The sequence below is a fragment of the Macrobrachium nipponense genome, chromosome 26 (assembly GCF_015104395.2).
Source record: "Macrobrachium nipponense isolate FS-2020 chromosome 26, ASM1510439v2, whole genome shotgun sequence".
In the NCBI taxonomy this organism is placed as follows: domain Eukaryota; kingdom Metazoa; phylum Arthropoda; class Malacostraca; order Decapoda; family Palaemonidae; genus Macrobrachium; species Macrobrachium nipponense.
In genome coordinates, this window is record NC_087215.1 from 30,576,605 (window position 1) to 30,603,710 (window position 27,106).

Below are 27,106 nucleotides of genomic sequence, written 5' to 3' on the forward strand. Positions count from 1 at the left end.
TAAAGAAAATGTTATTTTTTTCATAAATTCACCATAAATCGAAATATTGTGCTAGAGACTTCCAATTTGTTGCAAAATTAAGGTAAATGATTGAATATTACTAGAATATAAGCGTTTTAGCTTACAATTGCGTTTTTCGACCATTTCGGTAGAGTCAAAATTGTCCGAAGGTTGAAATTTTGGCAATTATCGTTATTTATATGAAAATATCTCAAAACTGATAAAAGCTACAACCATGGGTTGTTTTTAGTTGTATTGTGCATGAAATTGCGCACATTTCCATATATAAAACTTTATATAACGGCTAATTTTAAAATGGTGCAAACATTACCACAATTGCATGTATGATTTTTTTTCGGAAGAGTTACCGTGCGGACGTAAGGAAAAATTTTTCAAAAATTCACCATAAATCGAAATATTGTGCTAGAGACTTCCAATTAGTTGCAAAATTAAGGTAAATGATTGAATATTACTAGAATATAATCGTTTTAGCTTACAATTGCGTTTTTCGACCATTTCGGTAGAGTCAAAGTTGACGGAAGGTTGAAATTTTGGCAATTATCGTTATTTATATGAAAATATCTCTAAACTGATAAAAGCTACAATCATGAGTATTTTATTGTTGTATTCTACATAAAAATGCGCACATTTTCATATATAATACTTCATGTAACGGCTAATTTACAATGGTACAAAAATTATGTCAAAGTGACAAAATAATTTCCGAGATGTGTCACAGATACTTTTTAGTGCGGCAAGAAAGAAATTCGCGCTTGTGCGCCTGCGTATCGATTGTAAACAAAACAACACCTTGATCCGTGAACTCCCAGCATCCCCCAAGGCGCGTGATTCAAGAGTTTTCGGCTGGTAGGCCTAAAAGTATTTTTCCGCGAATTTTTAAAAAAACTTTTGTAGGTCGACGTAAAATACGTCCAGTCGGCACCCGAGAGACAAAATATGTCAACTTAAAATACGTCCAGTCGGTGTTTAAGGGTTAAGTAATGTTATGTTTGCTTTTAATTCTGAATAGATTTCAAAGTTTTTTTTTTTTTTTTCTCCCTAATATAACAGGAGTACCATAAATTGCTAAACTTGCCTCTGCGAAGTAGTCAAGCTTGGAACAAACATAGTAGTCTGGTTTAAAACAAAAAAGGTGAAAAGTACTCAATTTAAAACAGTACACACTCATCAAAAAGATAATGGGAACTGATAATTAAGAAAATATATACTAGATACAGTTACATCCTCAAAACACAGATCTTACATACTTTTTCTTGGCTCATATCAGCAAAGTTGATGCTCTACAGCAGTGGTTCCCAAAGTGGGACACAAAGTATTTGTCTTACAGGGGTAAATATGGAAGAAGACAAGTTTCAAAGGGAAAAAACTAAAAGAAAAAGGTGAAAGAAATGAAGCTGGGGTTTGAGGGATACTGCAAAAACACTGCATGTAGTATTCAGATATAAAAGCTGTCATCTCTCAAGTTATGTGAGGTGACAACCAAGCAATCATAGCAGAGTTACAACATTTGTCTATAAAAAAAATCCTAGTCTTCCATGCAAAAGTAACTATATTCACAATAGGATTACAAAACCATTTTCTTACATGCAATTTACAATAAGGTTACAAATCCATACTGTCAAAGGTAAATTTATTGAGCCATATATCAACAAGAGTTCAATCTACTTTAACATAAATATTCTTGAGAATTCAAGAAAAAAAAAAATAATAGAGAATGAGTTTGGTGGTTGTAGATACAAGTTCAGTATTTTTATCTTGTATGCTGAATGATTTTGAAGGTGTATTGGACAATTAACATCTTTATTTCAGTACTCCTCTGAACTTTAGTCCTTTTCACATTGTTAGTTAAAAGAGCTATGCAATTGAAATAATATAAAATGCTATTTATACTTTAAATTAAGTGTTTAATATAGTAGAAAATTCACAAGTTGAAAGAGACAGACACACACTTCATTTAAAATAATTTTATTCTGATTAAAGTCTTAACTAAAAATTTTCAGTAAGCTATTCCTTTCAATAATTTTGGAAAAAGGAAAAAATAGAAGCTTCAAAAAAGTGTTCTGAAAAAAAAAACTGGGCTCCAATAACCAGCAGCCTTTTAGTGGGGAAGGAAGGGGATTGCAAAGTATAGCTACATGTGGGAACACTGCTGGTAGAACTGATGACAAAAAAATTACCAACAATTCTATTATGGAGGCAAGGTATAAAGAAGCTAGCACATAAATCCACTGGTAGTGATATTCAAGTAAGGATGCTATACATTACTGACTTTTAATATTTCTCCCTGTATTTTAATAATTAACTTATGGTTTATTACCTATTTATTAACTTGTTAGTTTTTTTCTTGTAACTCTTCTGTCTGTATTTCCTATTACTTTGTTACTTATTTCAAATGAATACCATAGTCTTCAGAAGCTTCAATTTCAACTCCATGGCCCCTGTGAGCATGTTCCATATGAATAGGGATCACTGAATTATAATAATTAAAACTATCACTGTTTTTTGTGTTCCTCACTGCAATCAAGAAGGTCAAAGAGGAAAAGCAAGAATTTAGGGCAAGGGTTATCACATGCAGTCATGGGATACTACCACATACAAACGAATTCAGCTGGTTTTGATGATATTGGTAGATAATGAATTCTGGATGGGAGAAGCACTATTTCAAACTCGGACTGACTTATGATAAAATGTAGATAGCACCAAAGAATAGGATTGTAGTTATACTGGGGAAAGTGCTTTTAAGCACTAAAGATTCCTGTGTGCTAATTTAATCATTAAGGTTTGAACCAAAATTACCTTTTAGATTTATGGCTTTATTATGTTAAATCAGCCCTAATGTGAAGGGTTGAGAGTTATTATGGTGCAAAATATTTCTCTACTACATTTTACATCTAACTGGTAGCTCCAAAATAAATTTAAAAATGAAGTCCACACTTGTTCAGACTATACTGCTTGGTTGACCAGTTTACCCTTAGATACTAAGATGGTTTTCAATTAAACGTAAGAGGCTATATACTACTCTTAATGTTGTCTTTAATTGGCAGCAAAGAGTTTTTGCTAATGATGCTTTTAATAACCATACAGTAACCCAGAAAAAGAATTATGGTCATAATCAGCAAAATGATGATACTGCTCTTCACACAGTTATTCTCATCCATCAAATGCAATCAATGGGCAGCTAGCCTAAACAAAGGACAGCAAGATTATCACTTACAAGGTACGTACAATAGTTTAACCAGACCGGCCAAAACACTTGACATTCATAGGGGTGTCACAAACGGATTGTTTTAAGAAAATTCAAAATTTCGGCAGTCAAGGTTTTGGACTGTGAAATGTTTCACTCTTAATGACCTGCATTCTCCACATACAGAATGTTCATTAAATAACCCATACTTAATGTGTGTGAAAATTTTAAGACCTAATTAAGATGTAAATGTGTGTGACAATTTAAAGACCTAATTAAGAAGATGTAAAAATTTGAAGACCCAGTTAAAAAACATACCTCTTACCTTGAGGGACTTCAAAATCTCCAAGTAATGATGGAAAACTCAACTCTCAATAAAAGTTATTTAAATGATTAAAAATTAAAAAATTCTTTTAAAATGGTAGTAAATCTGGTCCTTCAAACACCGATTTATTTTAAAGTTATAACCATTTATTTATGCTTGTTTGTTGTTCAATTCTTATGCTGATGTTATTTTATTACTGAAATAAGTGTTATGGTCCCATTACACCTTTAGTCTTGATTACTGTAAATAAATAAATGCAATTTGTGACCAAACAGCAATAAAATGGACACAACCACTTACTCCAGTTCATTGCATTCTGTTATCTTGCTAACAGAGGAACATAGTACAGAAGCAGCTCTAACAATATTCTGAAGGCAAGATAATCTCCTGCGACACAGAATCCTGAGGCGAACTTGGAGGTTTGAGTAAAACTTTCTCATTTTTGGAACTCAATTTCTGGAAAGGAAAACCATACGCTAAATATAATGGATCGCAAAGGTTACACATATTAAATCACATTTCTAGATACTCATAGGGTTTGTCAACAGAAGTGTCCTTCCAAGATGAGCAAAAATTGAAACAAGTTAGTTTAAAAAAGTTAAGAATGAGGTGGGAAAACCAAATAACAGGATGGATGAATATTTAAAGACAGTTAAGCTGGTGGCCCAAGGGCACCAGCTTAACTGGTATGTGATTACACCACATACAATGACCCCCCTCCCCTATGAGATGAACAAAAGCAAAACTGTTCTGCTTTGGAAGGTTGAACTTAAAAATGTAACACAGTAAACCCTACACATTGTTACTTCCTACAGTATTTAGACAAATAAATTTTGAATAAGTGAATGTTCCCTCTGACAATGAAATGGATATTAGCAATAGCAAAAGCTATTTACTTCAGAAGTAATATTGTTGAATATGAAAGTTCCTTAGAGATGATGAACCCTCAAGATACAGACAAGATCCAAACATTTTCATGTTTAGAAACCAACAAAATATGTTCTTGATTAGAAAGATACCGATGAAATTTTGAAGGAACATTCAGCACCCATCAAGTTTCTTGAAAAAAAAAGTGAGCAATGTCTGGTACCATGTACAATGAATTCCCTCTGAACTGACTTCTGTTAGGGTTAAACCAAACTCTCCAAAAATCTCAAGTGCACAATCAGATGGATGCAGAATATGTACAGTCCTAAACAAAACTTTCTTTCCCCCAGTCTGGGTTGCTGATGAATGTGGCAACGTCGCACTCTTTCAAGTCCACTGAGAATTGGGAAATTATGTACTTAGGTGATAGTTACACTAATATTCACTTTGAATTAATGTTAGGGGTTTGTCTGAAACACTTTGCTTACCTAAGAAGTCTTTCACTATTTTCTATTTTCACCCATATAGATAAACAACGCCTCAGTGGCATGGTCGGTATGGTGTTGGCGTGCTACTTCGGTGGCTGCGACTTTGATTCTCGGACATTCCACTGAGGGGTGAGAGATGTGTATTTCTGGAGATAGAAGTTCACTCTCGACATGGTTCGGAAGTCATGTAAAGCCGTTGGTCCCGTTGCTGAATAACCACTAGTTCCATGCAGCGTAAAATCACCACACAAACAAACATATAGATGAATGTTGTTTGGCGGCGGCAATTAAAAAAGCATTCAATGGATTTGTATGAATTTTTATCCTTCATTGTGTAATAAGTCAGTCATCTGACATTTGTTTTAAATTTTTATTCCAAATCCTTTTTCATTTATTTTCCCTATGGGAAGTTTGTGAAATATATTTTGCTGTTGATAGGTACTGCTAAAATTCAATAGATAGGTCCTTCTTCTATTAGCGGTCATATCTATTCTATGACAGTTCAAACAATCCGTAGGCTCGAATGAATGAATTTATGAAATTTACAGCCGAAGCCAAGCACCAGAAGAAGTCTACCCTTACATTACCTATATAATTGTGTGACAAGCGATTTTCGCGTTTCTTTTGAATCCTCAAAATAGCAAATTGTCTGTCAAGAACATAAGCCTAAGTTTGTTGTGATCTTGTGCTCCATTCCTGGCAACAGTTCATGGAATGTGCCCATGAATAATGAATACTACATTTTATATTGTAACCAAGAGATCTCAATTATTTGTTTGTTACCCTAGTTTAGGGTACAAGCCACCAACATAAAGATTATCGCTTTATGATAAGCAGACGTGTTGTTCAGAGGCATTTTGCAAAAGAATAATTAGTGTCTAAATTGTTATAACTTCTATATTTCTCTATTTCTTTCTTTTTCTTGGAAGAGAGATTAAAATTTTCATATAAAATATCTTGGAATTAAAGCATATGAGAATGAAATAAATTTCTATGTAATGGTAATTTATTTTAGGCATACAACAGTTACCATATAGAATCATGTCTGCTCCTCAAAAATTAGATCTAGATAATAGAAAAAATATAGTAATAAATAAAAAAAATTTCCTGATTTCATGGAGAATGAAACTTTTCGACAAATACTCCAAAATCTAATCTCGCTGTGAAATAAATATATCATGAATCAAGATATATTATTCCATGAATAACAAACAAGTGAATGAGGTAGCCTAGTTACCAAACGGTCCCAAGATAGTTTACTGATTATGAAATCTTTGTTTAGTAAATTATGAACATCTACTTTGAAGTATTTCACGATTTAATAATCTTTTCCTATAAGACAGTACATATTATATTACTATGAGATTCACAGCCGGTGTCCCAGCGTTTTTCCGGAATAAAATTTTATCAACGTACCTGACAAAGATGACACTTGTCACAGGGTATACATTAGTGTTCCACCACTGGCTTTGGCTGCTTTATTTTACTCTTATGAATATACTTTTTCTAATATAAGTAATAAAGAATGCTGCCGAAAATTAAGTAGCAATGTAAAGTATACTGTGGCTTAGTAATATCTTTGTCAAATGCATGGAGAAAAAAAAAAAAAAAAAAAAAAAAAAGTTATTTTGGAAAAACACCGGGACAAAGGCTCTGAATCTCACAGCAGTAATGATAAGAAAGGATTAGGTAACATTTTATTGGCTTGAAAAGTGATGACAGGTTTCAGATTAGAGCTTCACTCATTAATGTCTATGTAGCCGTGACAAGCATACGCCAACACGATGCTCTTATTCCTTGCGTGGGCAATTTGTTGGTCTGCGTACTGCATGGTTTAACATGCGGAGATTTCTAGGCAGACAGACAGGTGTGTCGAAGCCAACTGTTCATCTGTTGTTGTGGCGATTCGAAGAATCTGCCATGTTAACAGATTTCCCGAAGTTGGGATGTAAGAGACTTAATGTTGTGATTGGATGTATAATAACCAGCAAAAGTTAAACTGTATTGGTGAAAACAATAAAATCCGATGACTGTTGTTATTAATCACGTTCATTGTTCCAATCCAAACTGAGTCAGAGACACCCCTTTCTTCATTCAATGTTTTTACTATCACCAAGGTAGTTTCCAACTTCTCGTCAGACTTAAAAGTATGCGACATTGTCATATTCTTGAGAAACCCTGATCATGGGGGAAAGGTCAGACTTAAAAGTATGCGACATTGTCATATAATTGAGAAATCCTGATCATGGGGGAAAAGGTAGTTTTGTCCAGGACTGTACCATCATCTGCATTAGCAACCTTTTTGGGGAAAACCACAGTACCTATAATGACCATCACCAACTACATACTATGCATTATTTATTAATTAAAATTACAATGAAAATATGAGAATGCTCCTATTAATTGACATGTATCTCAGATTGACATGCAGGCCATCATGATAAATGCAGTCAAGAACAGCACCTAAGTTAAGAGCAAAACAGACAAACTTCATGACCAGATTTTAGAGATTCCTAAATACCCAAGCCCTTCCTTACAAAAGCAAATTATAAACTGAGGAACAGGTAATTATTTTCAGAACACATATTCAACTTCACTCCCCAAAAATCCCATTATGCACTGATTTTAGCTAAATCTCGGCGAGGAGAATCTGCAACCACAGGTGTACAATCAGGAAATGAGACCAACACAAAATATATACTGAAAATTAAACTTCCATGAGTTACTCATGTATGACCTAAAGGCAATGAGATATAAGTTTGTTTCTCCTGTTTTGTGAAAGACAACCTATGTTGTGCATGTCCTATTATTAAAAAAAAATAAAAAAAAGTTATGATAATTACAGGGTTCATTTGATTTCCCAAATCAACTTCTTCATGCTACAAATATTATTATAATCAACATTTACCTACCACTATAAAGTACTAGGGTTGAACGTAATTAACTTCCATAATTTAGTACATAAATGACATTTATGTAGGATTTGTCTGTACCTGTACCTAAAAAAATTGGTGAAAGAAAATATGTGTGGAACTTTGTTATGGTTAAATAGGGCATGTACCAAATGTCATTATATGCATAAACTACCTGTTTATGCATATAATGACTAAATAATTCAATGCAAAAATGTATGCAGGACTAAAATGTCTGACAAAAAATAGACCAAAGATCTTGAAAAAAAAAAAAAAAAAAAAAAAGAGCCAGGATTGAACAATTGCAAAAGACTTGCATGAACCTGGCATGTAGTGACCTTACATGACAAATTAAACATCTGGAGATTCAAAAGCACACTTGAAGAATACAAGGTTACGAAGGCAAAGACAAAGATTTTTTTTGCTTCTGTGTATGAAAATAATTCAGGTTGCAAAAAGGTGTACTACTGTAAAGTCCGAGATTCGCCCAGGCTGCCGAGAACAATTTTAAAACTCGCGCACCGTCAACTCAGTAGACTCGCCACCATCCTTCCGCTCTACCATTGGTTCCTGATACGTACTAGTTACTGCCATAAGATTCTGCTCTCCTATTGGTCAGCATCTATCCCATCATGCATCTGCATAAGGGAGTTCCTCGAATATTTTGTTTCGGCAGCGTTACCATACACGTGGAATTCGTTCGTTCACGTAGATTTCGTTCGTTAACATAAATTCGTGTTTGTGATTTCGCTTTCGTTGTACGTACTGTAAGTTACTTTATCGTGTTGTGTGTGAACTTAATTACTTAAGTTATTAGCCATGGGTCCCAAGAATGTTGCTGAAGTTCACGGAAAGAAGAGAATGCTTGCTATGGAGACGAAGATGGAGATAATCATGAAGTATTTGTTACTGTGTTTCGTAAAGTTTAGTGTTAATGTCTTATGCCATTTTTAATGTGTTTCGTAAAGTTAAGTGTTCATGTTTTCTGCTGGTTGTCCTCCTCCTCTGTCGCCACTTTTGGACATCACTAATACACTTTATTTACAGGTACAGTAACGGTTAGGTTAGGTATTGAATGGTCCAAATTGTTGTATTTCCTTGTTTATTGGTCAATTTAGCTTTATTATAAAATTTACTGTGGTGTTTTTGTAGGGCTTGGAACGAATTAGACAATTTACATGTAAAATGTAGTTCTGGATACGAAAAAATCAGGTTACGAAGGCCGCTTCAGAACGGATTAATTTCGTAACCTGAGGCACTACTGTGTTAAAATACATTTTCAAGTTTAATTACTGTAGACAGAAACATGCTTACACTAGAACATGACTATGCATTACTGAAATACTTAAAAAACTTACAGACTTAAAAAACTTACAGAATTATGCCAGTCCTGATTAGCATCCCTCTGAGATAGAGGTTCATTGTTAGGAGTGGAGACAGCAGCAGAGGAAGGTGGAGTGGGAGAAGGCAAGGGATCTGGATTGTCAACTGCCTCCTCTTGCAAGTTTTCATCTTCTTCCTGAGTCAACTCAATGCTCTCATATCTAATCGTCTGCAAGCGGTAGAAACCATCTTCATCTCGTTTATACCTGAAAAAAATTTCTTGTATAATATACACAGAACAATACTGTACTTTTATATCTATCACACCATTAACCTTACTGTACAAACAAATAATTTCATTAAAAAATAAAGCAACTGCAATACTGTATTATCAATTAGATATACACACTGCTTAAACACTAAGATCATTAACTTGCAAGACAAGCTTCACAAACAGGAGCGTCATTTGGGGGGAGCAGTGAGGGGCGCTCATCCCCCCCCCCCCTTCAAGCTTTCTAGTGGGGTCGCAAATCCGTATATATATATAATCTATATATAGATCTAATATATTATATAATATATATATATATATATATATAATTATATTATATATATATATATATATCATATATATAATATACATATAATATACATATACCATATACTATACAATAATATATGTATAGATATATATCATATATTATATATATATATATATAATATATAATCTATATATATATATTATATAAATACTTCTAGGGTCACAATTTTTCACGGATACAACCTTCATTGAATAGAATGGCTTTCTCACTGTTAACCAGCTTTTTGAAATTGCTTCACATTTTCTAATTATTTTCTTTACTTCATTGTTCAGGTTACTAATGGACAAATACTGGAGTAAATGGAAGAACCCCATTATGTGTTCATTAGTAACCTGGACAATGAAGTAAAGAAAATAATTAGAAAATATGAAGCAATTTCAAAAAAGCTGGTTAACAGTGAGAAAGCCATTCTATTCAATGAATATATATATATATATATATATATATATATATATAATATAGATATATATATATCTATATATATATATATATAATATATATATATTATATAATATAATAAGATATATAATATATATATATATATATATATATACTATATATATATATGATACCTATATATATATATATATATATAGATATATATATATATATATATATATATTATATATATATATATATATTATATATATATATATATATATATATGATATATATATATATATATTATATATAATATATATATACAGGCAGTCCCCGTTACGACGGTCTAATGAAACTACCAAACAGTATAATAACCATTCATTTCTATTCTTTATTCTATCTTTACCTAATGGAGATACCGAGTTACTGACAGCTATAATGAAACATATACGTAACGTAATATTAAAACAGAAGAAGAATTCTAAAAAATACGTATTTGTTGGCAGTCTGATTTATTTTATATTTTATGATATCTAATTCACAATTTTTTTATTAAATGTATTGCATGTACTCATTTCAAATAATTATCAAGTAACCATTAACTATAATAAACAAAAAACAAAAAAAAAAAAAAAGCTTCCAAACTTCTGTTTACATCCAGCACTTACGAGTATCGAACGATCGCCAAGCAATCACTTTACACATTAAGCCATAAATTTTCATTATCTCTTCAACTACTGAAACTACCAAACAGTATAATAACCATTCATTTCTATTCTTTATTCAATCTTTACCTAATGTTTTTTTTTTATTATTATTAAATGTGTTGCATGAATAAGTATTTCAATTTACAGCATCCTTTTACCAATAGAATACTTAAGGCACAAGGGGTAGATGCTGACCAATAGGAGAGCAGGATCTTATGGGGTGACTAGCATCAGGAACCAATGGGAGAGCGGGAGGATGGTGGCGAGTTTACTCAGCTGGCGGCGCGGGAGTTTTAAAATTGTTCTCGGTGGTCCGGGCGAATCTCGGGACTTTACAGCAACAACCTTTCGTATCTTGAAAACTTTTCGTATGTAAAGCTGTAAAATTTTTCATATTTGCTTTCGTATCTCGAGTTTTTCATAAGTTGAGCCTTTCGTATGTCGAGGTACCACTGTACATACGTATACTACATAACTTAATTACGTACAGTATATATGTATTCATGGGTCCCAAGAAAGTTGAAGTTCATGGAAAGAAGAGGATGCTTTCTTTGGAGACAAAGATGGAGATCATTAAAAAGTATGAAGCTGGCATGCGATTGAGTGTGATCGCCAAGGAATATGGCCGAAATCCGTCGACGATAGGCACCATCCTTACGCAGAATGAAGCCATCAAAGCAGCTACACCTTCCAAGGGCGTGACGATTTTGTCTACCAAGAGGAGCCACGTGCATGACAAGATGGAAAGGCTGCTTTTTGTCTGGATAAAAGACAAAGAAATCGCTGGCGATACGATAACCGAGACGGCAATCTGCCACAAGGCCAGCGCTATTTTCGGCAATTTAATTGCCCAGGCCGAAGACGATGGAGGTGAAGGGACATCGACGCCAACCCCAGACTTCAAGGCTTCTCATGGGTGGTTCGAAAAATTCCATAAACAGACTGGCATCCATTCGGTGGTGCGGCATGGGGAGGCGGCCAGCTCGGACACGAAAGCAGCCGAAGCCTTTATTAAGACGTTCGACGAGATGACGATCAAGGAAGGCTACAGTTCTCAGCAAGTCTTCAACTGTGACAAGACTGGCCTTTATTGGAAAAATATGCCTCGTCGGACGTAGATCACGCAGGAAGAAAAGCTACCTGGACAGGCTTACGCTCGCACTTTGTTTGAACGCCAGTGGGGATTGCAAGGTGAAGCCCCTACTTGTGTATCATTCAGAGACTCCTCAAGCCTTCAAGGCCACCAAAGTGCTAAAGGAGAAGCTTCCAGTGATGTGTAAGGCTAATGTGAAAGCCTGGGTAACGAGACTTTTGTTCACCAAGTGGGTAAATCTGTGTTTCGGACCGACAGTGAAGAAATTCTTGGAAGAGAAGCGCCTCCCTCTTAAATGTCTGCTGTTGTTGGACAATGCCCCTAATCACCCTCCTGGCACCGAGGAAGATATCCAAGCGGAGTATTCTTTTATCAAGGTTCTTTATCTTCCGCCTAACACCACCCCTCTCCTCCAGCCCATGGACCAGCAAGTGATATCGAACTTCAAGAAGCTGTATACGAAACATCTTTTCAAGAGATGTTTCAACATCACCGATACCACAAACCTCACCTTGCGTGAATTTTGGAAGGAACATTTCTATGTTGTGATGTGCATCCAACTCATCGATCAAGCTTGGCAGGAGGTTTTGAGGTGAGCCTTGAATTCTTCGTGGAGGAAACTCTGGCCTGATGCTGTATCTGTCCGAGACTTCGAGGGATTCGACGTGGGCGAAGCTGGTGCAGATTCAGGAACAGCTGACGTTCCTGAAACCGTTTCGCAACCAGATCTTGACGAGATCGTTGCACTCAGCAAGTCCAAGGGGCTGGTCGTTGAAGGGACGACATCAATGACCTTCTCGAGGAGCACCAAGAGGAGCTTACGATGGATGACCTGAAGGAGTTGGAGGCCAACCCTATGACAACGGCAGAAATTAAGGATGCTCTAGCTGCTTTTCATAAGGTGCAATCATTTGTAGAAAAGAGACACCCTGAAAATGCTTACACAGGTCGTATGCTTGTGCAGTTCGAAGACGTTTGCCTGAGTCGTTTCAGGAACATTGTGAAAAGTAAGCAGAAGCAATCTTCCTTGGATAGTTATTTTTTAAAGAGGCCTTTAGTAGGAGTAAGCAAAAAGGAAGATCCAATTGATACAACAAAAAAGCAGAAAGTTGAAAGTGGTGAAGAAATTGAAATTTTGTAAAAAAAAAAAAAATAAATAAATAAATAAATAAATAAAAATAAAATAAAAAAACAAACAAACCGTAAAGTATAAAGTAAAAAAAAAATTTAAAAATAAAAAAATTAATTTTAAGTTTTTAGTAAAGTTAAGTGTTACGGTTTTGTTAACCCTTAAACGCCGAATGGACGTATTAAACGTCGAGTCAAAATCTCCCCCGATTGCCGAATGGACGTACCATACGTCGACTCAAAAATTTTTTTTTTAAATTTGCGGAAAAATACTTATAGGCCTACCAGCCAAAAAATTTTGAATCACGCGCCTTGGGGGATGCTGGGAGTTCACGGATCAAGGCGTTGTTTTGTTTACAATCGATACGCAGGCGCGCAAGCGCGAATTTCTTTCTTATCGCACTAAAAAGTATCAGTGACATCTCAAAAATTATTTCGTCACTTTGACATAATTTTTGCACCGTTTTAAATTATCCGTTACATGAAGTATTATATATGAAAATGTGCGCAATTTCATTTGAAATACTACAAAAAAATACTCATGATTGTAGCTTTTATCAGTTTTGAAATATTTCCATATAAATAACGATAAGTGCCAAAATTTCAACCTTTGGTCAACTTTGACTGCCGAAATGGTAAAAAAACGCAATTGTAAGCTAAAACGCTTATATTGTAGTAATATTCAACTATTTACCTTAATTTTGCAACTAATTGGAAGTCTCTAACACAATATTTCGATTTATGGTGAATTTATGAGAAAACTTTTTCCTTACGTCCGCGCAGTAACTCTTCCGAAAAAAATCATACATGCGATTGTGGTAATGTTTGCACCATTTTAAAATTAGCCGTTACATAAAGTTTTATATATGAAAATGTGCGCAATTTCATGCACAATACAACTAAAAACAACCCATGGTTGTAGCTTTTATCAGTTTTGAAATATTTTTATATAAAAAATGATAAGTGACAAATTTTCAACCTTCGGTCAATTTTGACTCTACCAAAATGGTCTAAAAACGCAATTGTAAGCTAAAACTCTTATATTTTAGTAATATTCAATCATTTACCTTAATTTTGTAACAAATTGGAAGTCTCTAGCACAATATTTCGATTTATGGTGAATTTATGAAAAAAATTACATTTTCCTTACGTCCGCGCGGTAACTCTTCCGAAAAAATCATATGTGCGATTGTGGTAATGTTTGCACCATTTTAAATTAGCCGTTACATAAAGTTTTATATATGAAAATGTGCGCAATTTCATGTAGAATACAACGGAAAATAATTGAAGGTTGTAGCTTTCCTCATTTTCGAAATATTTGCATATAAATCATGATAAATAGAAAAAAAACCACGTTCGGTCAACTTTGACTCTACTGAAATGGTCGAAAAACACAATTGTAAGCTAAAACTCTTATATTTTAGTAATATTCAATCATTTACCTTCATTTTGCAACAAATTGGAAGTCTCTAGCACAATATTTCGATTTATGGTGTATTTATGAAAAAACTTTCCTTCCCTCCGCGCGCGGATTCTCCGCCATAAATCTCCGAATTGTGTACATCGCATTCTCGGAAAATTTGCTCCATTTCATATTAGGCATTTCATAGAGTTTTATATATGAAAATGTGCGCAATTTCATGTAGAATAAAACGAAAAATATTTGAAGGTTGTAGCTTTTCTAATTTCCGAAATAATTGCATATAAAAAAAATGTATAAAAAAATTTTGACATTTGGTCATTTTTAACTCGTCGGAAATGGTCGAAAACTGCAATTGTAAGCTAAAAATCTTACAGTATTGTAATATTCAATCATTTGTATTCATTTTGAAACAAATTGGAAGTCTCTAGAACAATATTTAGATTTACGGTGAATTTTTGAAAAAAACATTTTTTTACGTCCGCACGTTACGAATTCGTACATCTTTTTGTGATAATATTTTTCTGGTGTTGCTTTTATTGTTTTACAATGTATTATATATCAAAATTATTGCAATTTAGTGTACAATACAATGAAAAAAAAGAAACTCGTTAGCTTTTACCGTTTTTTGCACAGCGTGATTTTAATACAATTATGTATAATTTTTGTTTTTTGCTACCATATATCGCATTATTTACATATGATAATGATATCATTTTTAATTTCTGATGATTGCATACTAAACTTCAGGCAATGACAAAAAAAGGAGCCAAAAAAGAACTCTTAATCTTCAAAACTAAGCGCGCTGTGATTTTTTGAAAAAATTATTTTTTCCGATTCCGCGCTCACTCGAAACCGGCTCCGGCATTCGGGGGTTTTTTATATTTACCGCTTCGGCGTTTAAGGGTTAATGTGTTTCGTAAAGTTTAGTTTATGTTTCCTGACATTTTTAATGTGTTTCGTTAACTTAAGTGTGCGTACTACATAATAAATTTTCTGCCGTTTGTCCTCCTCCTCTGTCGCCACTTTTGGAGATAGCCTCACTCAAGAAGTAAGGTTCCACATTTTACTACCATACGTACGTATGTACATACAGTATTTCTTGTATACCATGTATACTAATACACTTTATTTACAGGTACATATTAGTAGTACGTATTAAGTTAGGTATTGAATGGTCCAAATTCCTGTATGTATTTCATTGTTTATTGGTCAATTTAGCTTTATTATAAAATTTACTGGGGTGTTTTTGTAGGGCTTGGAACGAATTAGGCAATTTACATGTAAAATGCGGTTCAAGATACGAAAAGCTCAGGTTACGAAGGCCGCCTCGGAACGGATTACTTCCGGATGTCGAGGTACCATTGTACAAGGTACCAACTTTTCATAGAAGGACAGATAGCAGAAGAGCTGCAAGTTTTTACATTAGAAAACCTGCTTTAACAAGATGGTCTTACTATTATTGGTCAGTTGCAAAGGTTAATCTTTGTTATGGAAGTTTGTTAGCCATAATACACCTAACAAAGGTGCCAGTAATCAGCACCATTAACTAGTAATTGGCGTCATTAACCGGATATTGGCACCATAAATCAATGAGTTTTGGTTAATGACAGTTTTCACTTATCAGCATAACTGGGGGACTGCCTTTATTTATTTTGTTGAATATGGTTATCATTAAACTATTAAGGCTATTTTTTAAATTTTTGTTGTTACTGTATTGCATTTGTTTATATTTAATCATTATATATGTTAAATTTATTGTGAAATGTGAATTGTTACTGATTTGACATACATACAGTAGTGCAGGTTTGCCACAAGGAGGAAAAAATGAAAAACTAAGTACCAAGTACTTTAGTGTAATTGTTACACATTTTCAAGGTACAATGAACATAGTAAGAGGATTTTTGTACAAAAGAAAACTTATCATAAGAATAGGTCGTAAATTACTTAAAAATCAGCTAAATAGCAGTTAGAAAAGTAAAAGCCAAACAATCTTACAAGTCCATTCTTACTACAAACAAACTAAGTTTCCAACACCTCAAAATCTAACAACAAGATTGGCAGTTAAAAACACAATGAACAAACCGATCCTTTTAAGTACAGTAAAAATACACACATCATACTCTAAAACAAAAATTGGACAATGAGCATAAACAAAATTACATACAAACAAACGACTTCTTTCAAGAAATATTTGTACACAATTGCTTAACAATTTCTTCAATAATAAAACCATCTAACTTAAAATGACCAGAACTAATGTTCATTATGTCCTCATGATAAAATTTTATAAAAGCAGACTCAAGGATGTTACATTTTATAAAATCATTACAAGCAATTATCATTGTACCTAGAAAATGTGTAACAATTACACAAAACTACTTAGTACATACTTAACTTTTCATTTTCTCCTCCTTGTGGTAAACCTGCAAATCTGATATCACGCAAAAGTTTTGTGATTCCTTTGCACATACAGTAATATTTAAACAGTCTCTTCTTCTCTCAACAGTATCAACATTCCCTCATTCAATCTCAAGTCAGCTGTGCATGACAATTTTGTACACCTTTTATGCTAAATTTTATACTAAAATGCTTAATTCTTTTCTTTATTTTGCTGAATATGGTTATCATTAAACTATACATTGTAAAGTAAAAGAATGTTGATACAGTTTTTCTTGTAGGATGCGATAGGCTGTCAAATACAAGTAAACCCCCCCCTTATTCGAAGGGGTTGCTTCCCAGAACCCCAGCGAATAGTTAAAATCCACAAATACTTAGAACCCCTCTAAAATATTTCTAACTGGCTTTTTTGATAGTTCAAACTAAAGAACTCTCTCAAAATCTTATCACTGAATATTACAATAGTTTTATCACAAAAAGTGCAGTCACAAAAATTATATGAAAAGAAAATAATTTGCAAACATTTCTCAATGAAAAATATCACAAATGGAGAAATTTCCCACAAATAATGGGTAGATGTGGACCAAAGAGAAAGCTGTGAATAGGTGAGTCTGCAAATCTCGACAACAGTATAAACAGGACAGTCGGTCAGTTCAAAGCACAACTATATTTGTTCGACAAATGACACAGAACTGCTTCAATACTGTGAGAAAATGGATGTACTACAGGCAGTCTCTGGTTATTGGTGGCCTTGGTTATCAGCAATCCGGTTTTACAGCACTTGTCTAGCCACGATAACTGGATTTTCGGCACCAGACTCTGCTGGCATCCGGTTATTGGTGCCAGTGAGCGCTGTTATCGTTAATTTTCAGTTACTGTCACGCTGTCAGGAATGGAATCCCTGCCAATAACCGGGGACTGCCTGTACTTGAAAATATAGGCAACTTAAATAGTTTTAATACTTACATATTTATAACCCATATATTTTTAAAGGGTAATGTTGTAACATGACTTTGAAATGATATTATGGTGTTTTAGATGATAGTTAAGGCCCATTCTGTGTAGGATGATAGTTTCGGGTATATATTTGGTGTTTGATTTGTTTGATTGTATGGTGTTTTTATGTTGCATGAAATATTTGGTGTTTGAACTGTTAAAAAAAGCAGTTATGTGTAAACTATTTTTAGCTATTCGCAGGTTTTTGTTGTCCTTATCCTCCCCGAATACTGGGGGTTGACTGTACATTAGTCCCTATCAGTGAAATGGTTACACCAATGAAACCCAACATCAGAACTTCTCACACCTAATAATGCAACAACAATACTATATCATTGCCTGTTATTTAACGAGCAAATTTAAAAAGACCTTCCTATCAGAACAGGGAGGATTTTACAATTCAGTATTATCCAGTTAGCACTGGCCAAGTAATACATGGAACAATTGCAATGTAAATCCCCTACCAAAACAAGGTCTTGAGAAACTAGGCTTAAATACTTCAGTAAAAGAGTTATGTTTAACTGCAATTTAGTCAATGGCTTAAGAATTTTTTTGCTTTTTTTATGGAAATGGATAAAAGTTAGAAATCAGCTGAAAGATCCAGAAAGCTTTAGATACAAAAGTGTAGAAATTTAAAAAAGGAGAAATAAATGACATAAAGCTAACATAATTCCTTCCTAGTTATCTTACCTGAATCTACTATGCCCAGGAGGCCAATGAAAACTGTGGACATTGATAAGATGCCGTGTCAGGAAGATCCCTAGGGAATATTTGGAATTGCATATATGGCAAGCATATGGCTCTTTGACCATTCCGTCGTGGTCCTGAAAGAGAGACAGTAGGATTTTTTTAAATGCTATATGCTTCAAGTCAGAGAACTTCATAATATCGCAAAAGAAACTGGATGTGCGCATGCCACATTCATAATTAATCTTAAAAAATAAACATGAAAAATTACACATATAAGATACTTTATATTTTTCCCAAACAAACACAGCTCAATAGTGATAAGGAGGTTTAGTGGACACTGCCTCTAATCTGTTGATGACTTAATCACTCTTTCCTTCAGCAACATGGACAAAAATGGGGGAAGGGGTCTAGAGGCTGTATTATGATAATAATCTTCAGGTTTGTATACCTATACACCTAAGAAAAAGAAAAATTATCTTGAATTTTAAATTTGTTCCTACAAGGATATAAACCTTTGTCTTTCATTATCCCATGGATGACACTGTTTCAAAGGAATCAGAATCTAAAGCTGTTAACTTCTAATGTATCCCATATAGTCTGTGTCAAAAGCAAGAGACTGCAAGGAAGGTCAATCAAAACTTGGAAATATCCTCTTCACAGACAGGTGCATCTGCAAGGGAAGGCTTAGGCTAAGGCCCCACCGAATCCGTCGCGGCGCGTCGCGTGCGTGCAACACGGCTATCCGTCTACAAGCGTGTCCGTCTTCTGCGCGTGTGGCCCAACCAGACACACGAGTGACGGTTATAAGACGGACAATTCAAACTTCAGCAGTAGTTGCCGTTATGAAGGGAGCGCGCGAGGTTTTCCTCTGACTCGGTGCTGTCAACCAAATTAGAGGGGTTGAACAGTAGGAAAATCTGGACGTATGATATAAATTTAGAAGAGGAAAGAGTGGAGAATATGCAAAACTCTTTCATAAGTTACGATAGCGTCCAGACAAGTTTTTTTTTTTTTTTTTTATTGTCGGATAACGCCGAAAACCTTTGACTTCATTCACGAGGGCATTATATCTCGAATATCAAAATTTGATACCAATTACAGAAGATCCATATCAACGTAAGAAACTTGTAGTAACTCTGAGGGAAGGATTACTGATTTCGAAATTTGTAAAGTTGCACTTTATTTTATTTAATACAAAAATTAAGATACGTAGAATTGCGTGTGAACTGAACACTTTGATACAGGAACTTCTGAAACAAAGATATTTACATAAATGTATCCATTAGAATATAATAAAAAAAAAATACTTTAATCCTCTATCATAACCACAAATCATCACATTTGATTATAACTCAAAGTTGGGCTGGTGGTTCAAATGCAGGTTGTTGTAGGTCTACCACAATTTCTTCCTTCATGCGGACCCCAGCTCGGAGACGCACGTCCACGTGCGGCTAAAAACAAAATGTTTTGTTCCTTGTGCGTCTAGTCCGGTAACGCACCTGACGCCACGCACGCTCATGCGCCGTGTGGGGCCACTCGTGTTTGAACTATGACAGTTGATCGAAACGCATGCGACGCGTAGCCGTGTTGGACGCACGCGATGCGCCGCGCCGGATTCGGTGGGGCCTTAGCCTTACTCCTGTAATCTCCTACACAACCAGGCATCCAACTTGAAAGGCTCACAGGGCCCTTTGCCAGAGTCTAGTTCACCATGTTCAACCATCTGTTAAGAATGATGCATGGGTAAAGGAGCATGAAGTCAAGGACAGTGCAAAAAGCTATAGTCACCTAGGGATAAATGATAATTCTCTGCACCTGACCTCCCCCTCATCAAAAGGAGAGAATACACTGTCAGACCTGAGTCTTCAGATAGGTGCATGTGTCCAATGTCGTCCCCAACCTAAGGCCATACATGAACCTTAGGTGAGAAAGCTATCAGTTTGAGCACCACTATATGACCAAGAATCAAGAGCCAAAGACCTAAAAATATCATCTTGTAGAAATGAAGAAGAAAGTTAGTAGGTCTGGCTCCTTTCCTGGGCCTAGATGGAAACTTTGGACCCTATGACTATAAAATAAGCATAAATAAGGTCCTTCCTTGCCAAGAGACTAAGGCATTGGCTAGGGATGCAGGATCAAAATATGACGTGCTAAGCTCTCCTTCCAGTTGACTAATACGGTACTGACAAGGAAGCAATAAGCACTGCAGCAGCACTGGAGAAATAGCAAGTAAAGTTCCAGTAGTTCTATGAGCAATTCCTTATGGAAAACAGAAGCCTCGTAGGGTTCAACCATGTACATCAACATCAGTTTTATTAAAAGACTGCTCAAATGGTAAAACAAGAGCTACTCAAGAAAAAAAATCTCATGCAGGGCAGAGAGAAGCGAGTGATACTACTGACAGAAGCTAAGAATAAGCTCTTCAGCACTTCCCATGAACATGGATCACATGTTAGTCAGATAGACGAAGCAGAGGTGAAAACAGAACTGTACCTTTGCCTTCACTTCTCAAGCCTCTAAATAGGCTAGAATGGAGTCTTCGAGGGAAAGAAGGTCATGCACATTCCTTCTCAATATGAGAAACAAAACCTGATGAAAAGGAGGCCTAGCAGTTGATGGAATAACTTTGAAGAACCTCTTCCTACTCCACAATCAACAATCCTCCTCCCCTTCACCTTTCCCATTCTATTTCTAGGTGGAAACTTGGAAGGCAGCGCAAGGAAATGGCTAAGAAATCATGAACCCTTGGTGACAATGGGAACCCTGACTCCATAATGAAGCAACAGATTACTGCACTTACCTGAAAAGTGCCTTACTTTTGTAAAGGCAGAAGGAGGATTCCAGAAAGACCCAATCCTGAAGGATGAATGAATTTATCAACAAATAGTATAAGAAGAAAAGCTAGTGTCAGCAGACCTTAAATGATATAAACAGGGATGAGGTACTGAAGGAGAAGTGAGAGGGAAAGCACACATACTAAGCTTCCATCAACTGCCCTATGAAGTCTTGTCTTCTAAGATTAGGCTTCTAGGTTAAGTATAATGAAAAGAGAAAGTTACCAATGCATATTTCCCTCTAAGAAGGGATTAATGGAAAAATAAAAGCCCTACAGCGAGTAAGAAATCTCATGAAAATTCTTCTAGTAACATAACAAAGGGAATTAAGTAATTAGCTTCCAAAGAGATGTCAGTACAAAAGGGGTCAAATCAAAGAAAAATATCTATGCTTGGATGTGACAAGCACAAGTAGGGCAGAGTCCACTCAAAAGACAGGGCAATACCAAAACTGCCTTCAGTAACAAAGCATGCACTACCCTTCCCATGCAGGGTGATACTGAACTATACATGGTCAAGATCGGACCTGGGCCAAGCACACTCCAAGTGAGACCCAAGCTGAGGGCAGTGTGGGCCAGTGCTAAATATGGGAGTGTGGTCATGCTCGTGGCAGTCCATAAACCAGTCACAAGTACCTCTCATGAAGTACAGAACAGACTCCAAAGTACTGAGATTTTGCCTTCTGTCCTTCTACTTTAGGGAAACAGATGAGTCAGTTCTTCTCTTGATAGAATGAACTTGTGACCACACAAGAGTGGATTCATGCTTAAGGAATTGGTCACACACAAGCTCATTATCCAATCCATTCACCACTAGAGTAGCACAGCTTTAAACAACCTGGCACGAGCCTGCAATCGGTTCCAAACTATGTCATAATCTGATCTGTTTCCCATACCCTGTCTACCATCTACTTCTGAAGTCACTGTCTGGCTGATCATGGTCCCTCAAGAGACTTGGCAGGTGACTGCTCACATCATGTGGATCAGCTAAGAAAAAGCTTATGAGTGATCTGTTTGCTCACCCACCACCCACACACAGCTGCATGTCCAATCAATGTCTAAGTCAACCATCATTCCCAAGAAGACTGAGTAGGCAACCTAAAAAAGAGTGGCCATTTGCTGGAGGATCAACAAAGAGCAAGCTCACAAACCAATCCACGCATTTAACGACTATGCTGTTCCCATGAGCATTGAGGTAACCATCACCATCATTACTCTCAGTAGAAGAGCAATGTCCAAAGGATGACTTCCTAGCCTTGAGGAGTGTTGCCTTCTAGGCCTTCCTGAGCATCTGCCAGTCCAGTTATGGGGGAAGTGAAGATGGTAAGGGAAAGGAGGAAGAGAAAGGAAGACAATGAGGAAAACTCAGATAGTCAAGTACAGTGTACCACTCAAGACTTGTAGCCATAAACCCTTCAAATTTCTACCAGACCAAGAACAGAGTCAAGGCAGGTACCCTGGATGGGACATAAGTCATAGAAGATGCTGCTGGAGCAATAATAGCAGGAGTGAGAAACAAAAAATCTATCATGGTGGTCCCCGATGGCATTTGTGTAACTCAAGAGGCGTTGAGCTCCAGGTCATGGCCAGGTGCTCAAGGAAAGTGACAAGGATGAAACCACATCTCAGGAAATTCATAGTACTTAAGGGATGCTTCTTGCTGCATGCTACCAGACCAAGCATAGGCTTTTAATTATCAGTTAAGGGTCAATAGCTGTAGTTGTTACAGCCTCTTCTGAACATTTTACAGTATCTCAGAACAGTCCTCGTAACAGACATCACGGACAATTCTTGTCACCAGGACATCCTTCCTAAAGGAAGCCTTGTAGAGAAGAGTGCCCTAAGTGTTATGGCTAAATAATTTTGCCAAGTGCTCTGCCTCTAAATGAAGCAAGACTGGTACTCCTCCTTACGGACAAGCAACACTCCATAGAATCCTAGCAATTTCTAAGAAGGGAAAGACTTCCTATTTTAGCAAATAGTAGGTCAGGACAGGCAGTGAGGACAAAAAGGGCGTAAGAAAAAGAATTCCATTCTGTCAGGGAAGGCCAAGAGGCCAAAAACTGAAATCACCAAGGATCCAAGCCAAAGCTAGGACCCCTGGGGATGAGATCTTGACCAAAGTCAAGGCTCTTCAGGAAGAATTCTCAATTCATCCTGATGCAGACCGGAGAAAACTCCCGTACCCAGAAACTGCAGCACAGCACTGCATTCTTTATTACTCATCACAAAACTGGAGGCTTCAAGGGGGTGCTGAAAGGGAGCCTCAGAAAGCTAGTGTACAGTTAGTGATGCTAACAGCAGAATCACAAGAGGCTTACAAATGTTTGAAAACTGAAATGTAGAAGAAATGACTGAACTTAGATTCAGAAAATCCATAAACATGCTAATTTGCACAAAAAGACAAGAAAATACGTGTACATATTAAATTTGTGGAAACTTCTAAAATGACATTTTTATAATAAAAGTTTTATATATGTATACTTACCCATTAATTACATCACTATAGTTTCTTCTTGCACAGCAACTTAAATTCAAATTTTTGTGGGTAAATTTTCACAGTGTCCAAAGCCGGAATCTAGTTCCCCCTGATGGGAAAATCCGTAACTACTAAGCAAATGTGCCCATTCTGTTTCTGCCATATGTCCATCAGAGGGGAGGGACTCTGATCATGTAATTACTGGGTAAGTATATATAAAACTTTATTTTGTTATAAAAATGTCATTTTCATGTAAGGATGGATGGATGGATGTATGAGTTTTAGGGCAAAAGCCTAGGCACTGGGGCCAAAGAAGCCATTCAGCGCCGTAATGGAAAGTAAATAAATTACATTATAAATGAGTTAATAACTGTATGAAGAAAATGGTTCACATATAAATTACCATATGAGAAATGAATGAATTAATGAATGAAGAAAATGCTTAATAAATAAATATATATCTATGATGAGATAGTTAAAAAATAATTAAATGTTATTAAAAATTTTTCTAGACTTTAAAAAGGAGATGAGAGCAGAAATATCTGCATCATCTCCCAAAATATCACAAAGGGATTTACCCCTAAGATATCTCTCTCTCTGGTTAAAATATCTGGAGCAAGCAACCAGAATGTGCTCCACTGTTAGCATCTCGCCACCGCAAGCACACTCTGGGAGGCTGCCCCCTTCTAAAATAAACTGATGGGTCAAATAAGTGTGCCCAATCCTGTCTGCTTAAAACTATTTCTGTTCGCCTATCAGACTGGAAAGACGAAGGCCACGTCAATATATTATTTCTAATATTTCTGTACTTTATATTATTGGCAAGATGAGGAGAAGTCCATCTTTCTTGCCATTTACTTAAAATATAAGACCTAAAAGGACCTTTTAGATCTGTATGAGGCACTTTACTAAAGGCTGTTTCTGAGGAGACACTAGCAGCTTTCGCTTCCCTATCTGCCATCTCGTTTCCGCAAATCCCCACATGTGAAGGGACCCAACAGAAAGAGACAGATTTACGCAAATAATACAAATGGAGGAGTGATTCTTGAACTTTTTGAACTAACAGATGGAAGCTATTGAATTTTTTAGTAGCTTCTAAAGTGCTTTTGGAATCCGAGTAAATGACAAAATTAGTGTCGCTACTTAGAAAAACTATATCCAGGGCAGAGACTATGACTGTTAATTCTGCTGTGAATATGGATGCAAAGTCAGGTAGTTTAGCTGTATATGCTGTATCACCAAGGATAACTGCACAGCCAACACCACTATCTGACTTTGATCCATCCGTATTTTTATGTAAGGAACTTACCCAGTAATTACATTGCTGATTCCAACACTAATAGGTGGTAGGATACATGGGCAATTGGGCATATTCTACCTCAAAACATTAAGTCATGTACTGAATTGAAATAGAAATAAAAAGGATTGCTAGCACTGAATACAATGTTTGTAATTCCTTGTTAGCTAAGAGAGCCTGCAGTAGCAAACTGCCTCTGGTTGGTACTGAACTTAACCTATTGGGGCTTGGCAGTAAAGCTGTGCAGCACCTCTACTTAAATGGGAACTTTGCAGTGAAGTTGTCCTGATGGCTGGCAAAGTATCAGGGAAGCTCTGCAGCATCAGATATAATCTGATGGCTAGCAAAGCATTCATAAATGAAAATGCCCTTACCCTGAGCATACCTCCGGTTGTTGTCCCACTTAACTTTTAACGGCATGGCAATAAAGTTGTGCTGCAACGCCTCTACTCAAGTGGGAACTTTGCAGCAAAGGAGTTGTCCTGATGGCTAGCAAAACATTCATATGTGCCCTTGCCCTGGGCACAGTACCACTATAAACACAACCAGATAAGACTGTCACCTGCACTGAAATAAATCCACAACCCAGCACTGATAGTGATGGGTGCTCCACGCACATTTTACCCCCTGGCTCTCACAAGTCTCAGCACCTTACTACAAGGTGAATAGAGAATAGGAGAACATCCTATTTTTCTTCCAAAATGCCATGCCAGTTACTAAAAATAATCCCAAGGTACTGCAAGAATCTAACACTGTTTTAACTTCCTTTAAAAAAGAGAAATGAAATCTATTACACTTCCAGTTGGTCAATTGTAGAAAGAAGTTGGGACATACAGTGCCTCAAACCTGCTCAGCCAATATCAGAAAAACTCAAACAAAATAGAGAGCTTCTTACTCTTCCCAAAAACCAAGGATGTAAGGAGAGTTGGCACCTGGTACAGGTAAGTTGGCACTGGGCATTAAGTATACGTACTACTTAGTTGGTGCCAGGATGAGGCGATGCCCACTGAGCTGGTCGCCAGAAAAATACTTACAGAAGATATCGGGTGCCCCTAGCCGCTCATGGTGAGGTGACCCCTGGCAATATGGAAATCAGGCAAGGAAAAAGCTCTGCCTGATGTGTGCTCCTGGGCCCAGGGCACTGTTCCCGGCTGACAAGACTTGTCTTCTCTTACATTAAGTTGAGAGAGAGAGAGAGAGAACGGATCCAGGTCATGGAAGGGTGTTCGTTCTTCGTGAAATCCCAGGGTAAATGCGCTAAACACGTTGCTGAATCAGACATAGCTCAATACCCCCATCTGCATCTCTCAAATGCCTCTTGTTGGACCTCTGAAATAAACCCCTCCTGAAAAACTCCCATGCAGCCCAAAGCCTGTCTGCATAGGAGCATACCATGCTGCTGGTATCTCTTGGAGTGGGGTTGTTTAAGAAGATACAAAAGGTGAAAGGATTCTGGGAGAGTCCACCAATCAATTGCAGTGATTGGACCAATAAAATGCAAGTTAGAACAAGGCTACTAGGAACGTTGTAATGTTCCAACGAGCCTGAAAAAAGTCCAGCATCTTCTTTGACCCTTCAGACAGTGGATGAGAGTAGAATCCCAGGTTGGACCTTCTTGCAGTATGGCTTCTGTCTGTCTCCATTGCTATAAGGTTCTTTAAGAAGGTAGACAGATTAGGTTAGCCTGCCACACAGATAGCACTCAACTGATAGATCAGGGGATCCAAGATCCACCCAGGAGAAAGAGCGAGTTTCTGACTGTTCAGTTCAACCGCCAGATGATCCAGTAGAACTAGAAAGGTTTCAAATAACTGTTTGTTGCCACTTGGCAGTGAATGCTAATGTGAAAACATAAGGATTGCTGTCTTGAAGGAGACATACCACAGTCTAGCATATGGTGAGATTTGAGAACTGAAGCCTTACGCGAAAGAGTTCCATATCACTTTCATATGTATGAAAG

At 36.3% G+C, this 27,106-nt stretch overlaps 1 protein-coding gene across 1 annotated transcript in view; it reads right to left on the reverse strand.

The window, feature by feature from the left end:
- Positions 1–1,637: 1,637 nt before the first annotated feature.
- The window catches only part of LOC135200138 (histone H4 transcription factor-like), a 162,671-nt gene continuing 137,202 nt past the window's right edge, over positions 1,638–27,106 (reverse strand). The window contains exons 9-11 of the mRNA XM_064228473.1: positions 18,538–18,671; positions 9,173–9,386; positions 1,638–3,986 (exon numbers count right to left, since the gene is read on the reverse strand). Of these exons, the coding sequence (XP_064084543.1) occupies positions 3,888–3,986; positions 9,173–9,386; positions 18,538–18,671 (447 nt within the window). The 3' untranslated portion in view covers positions 1,638–3,887. The remainder of the gene's footprint in view (positions 3,987–9,172; positions 9,387–18,537; positions 18,672–27,106) is intronic.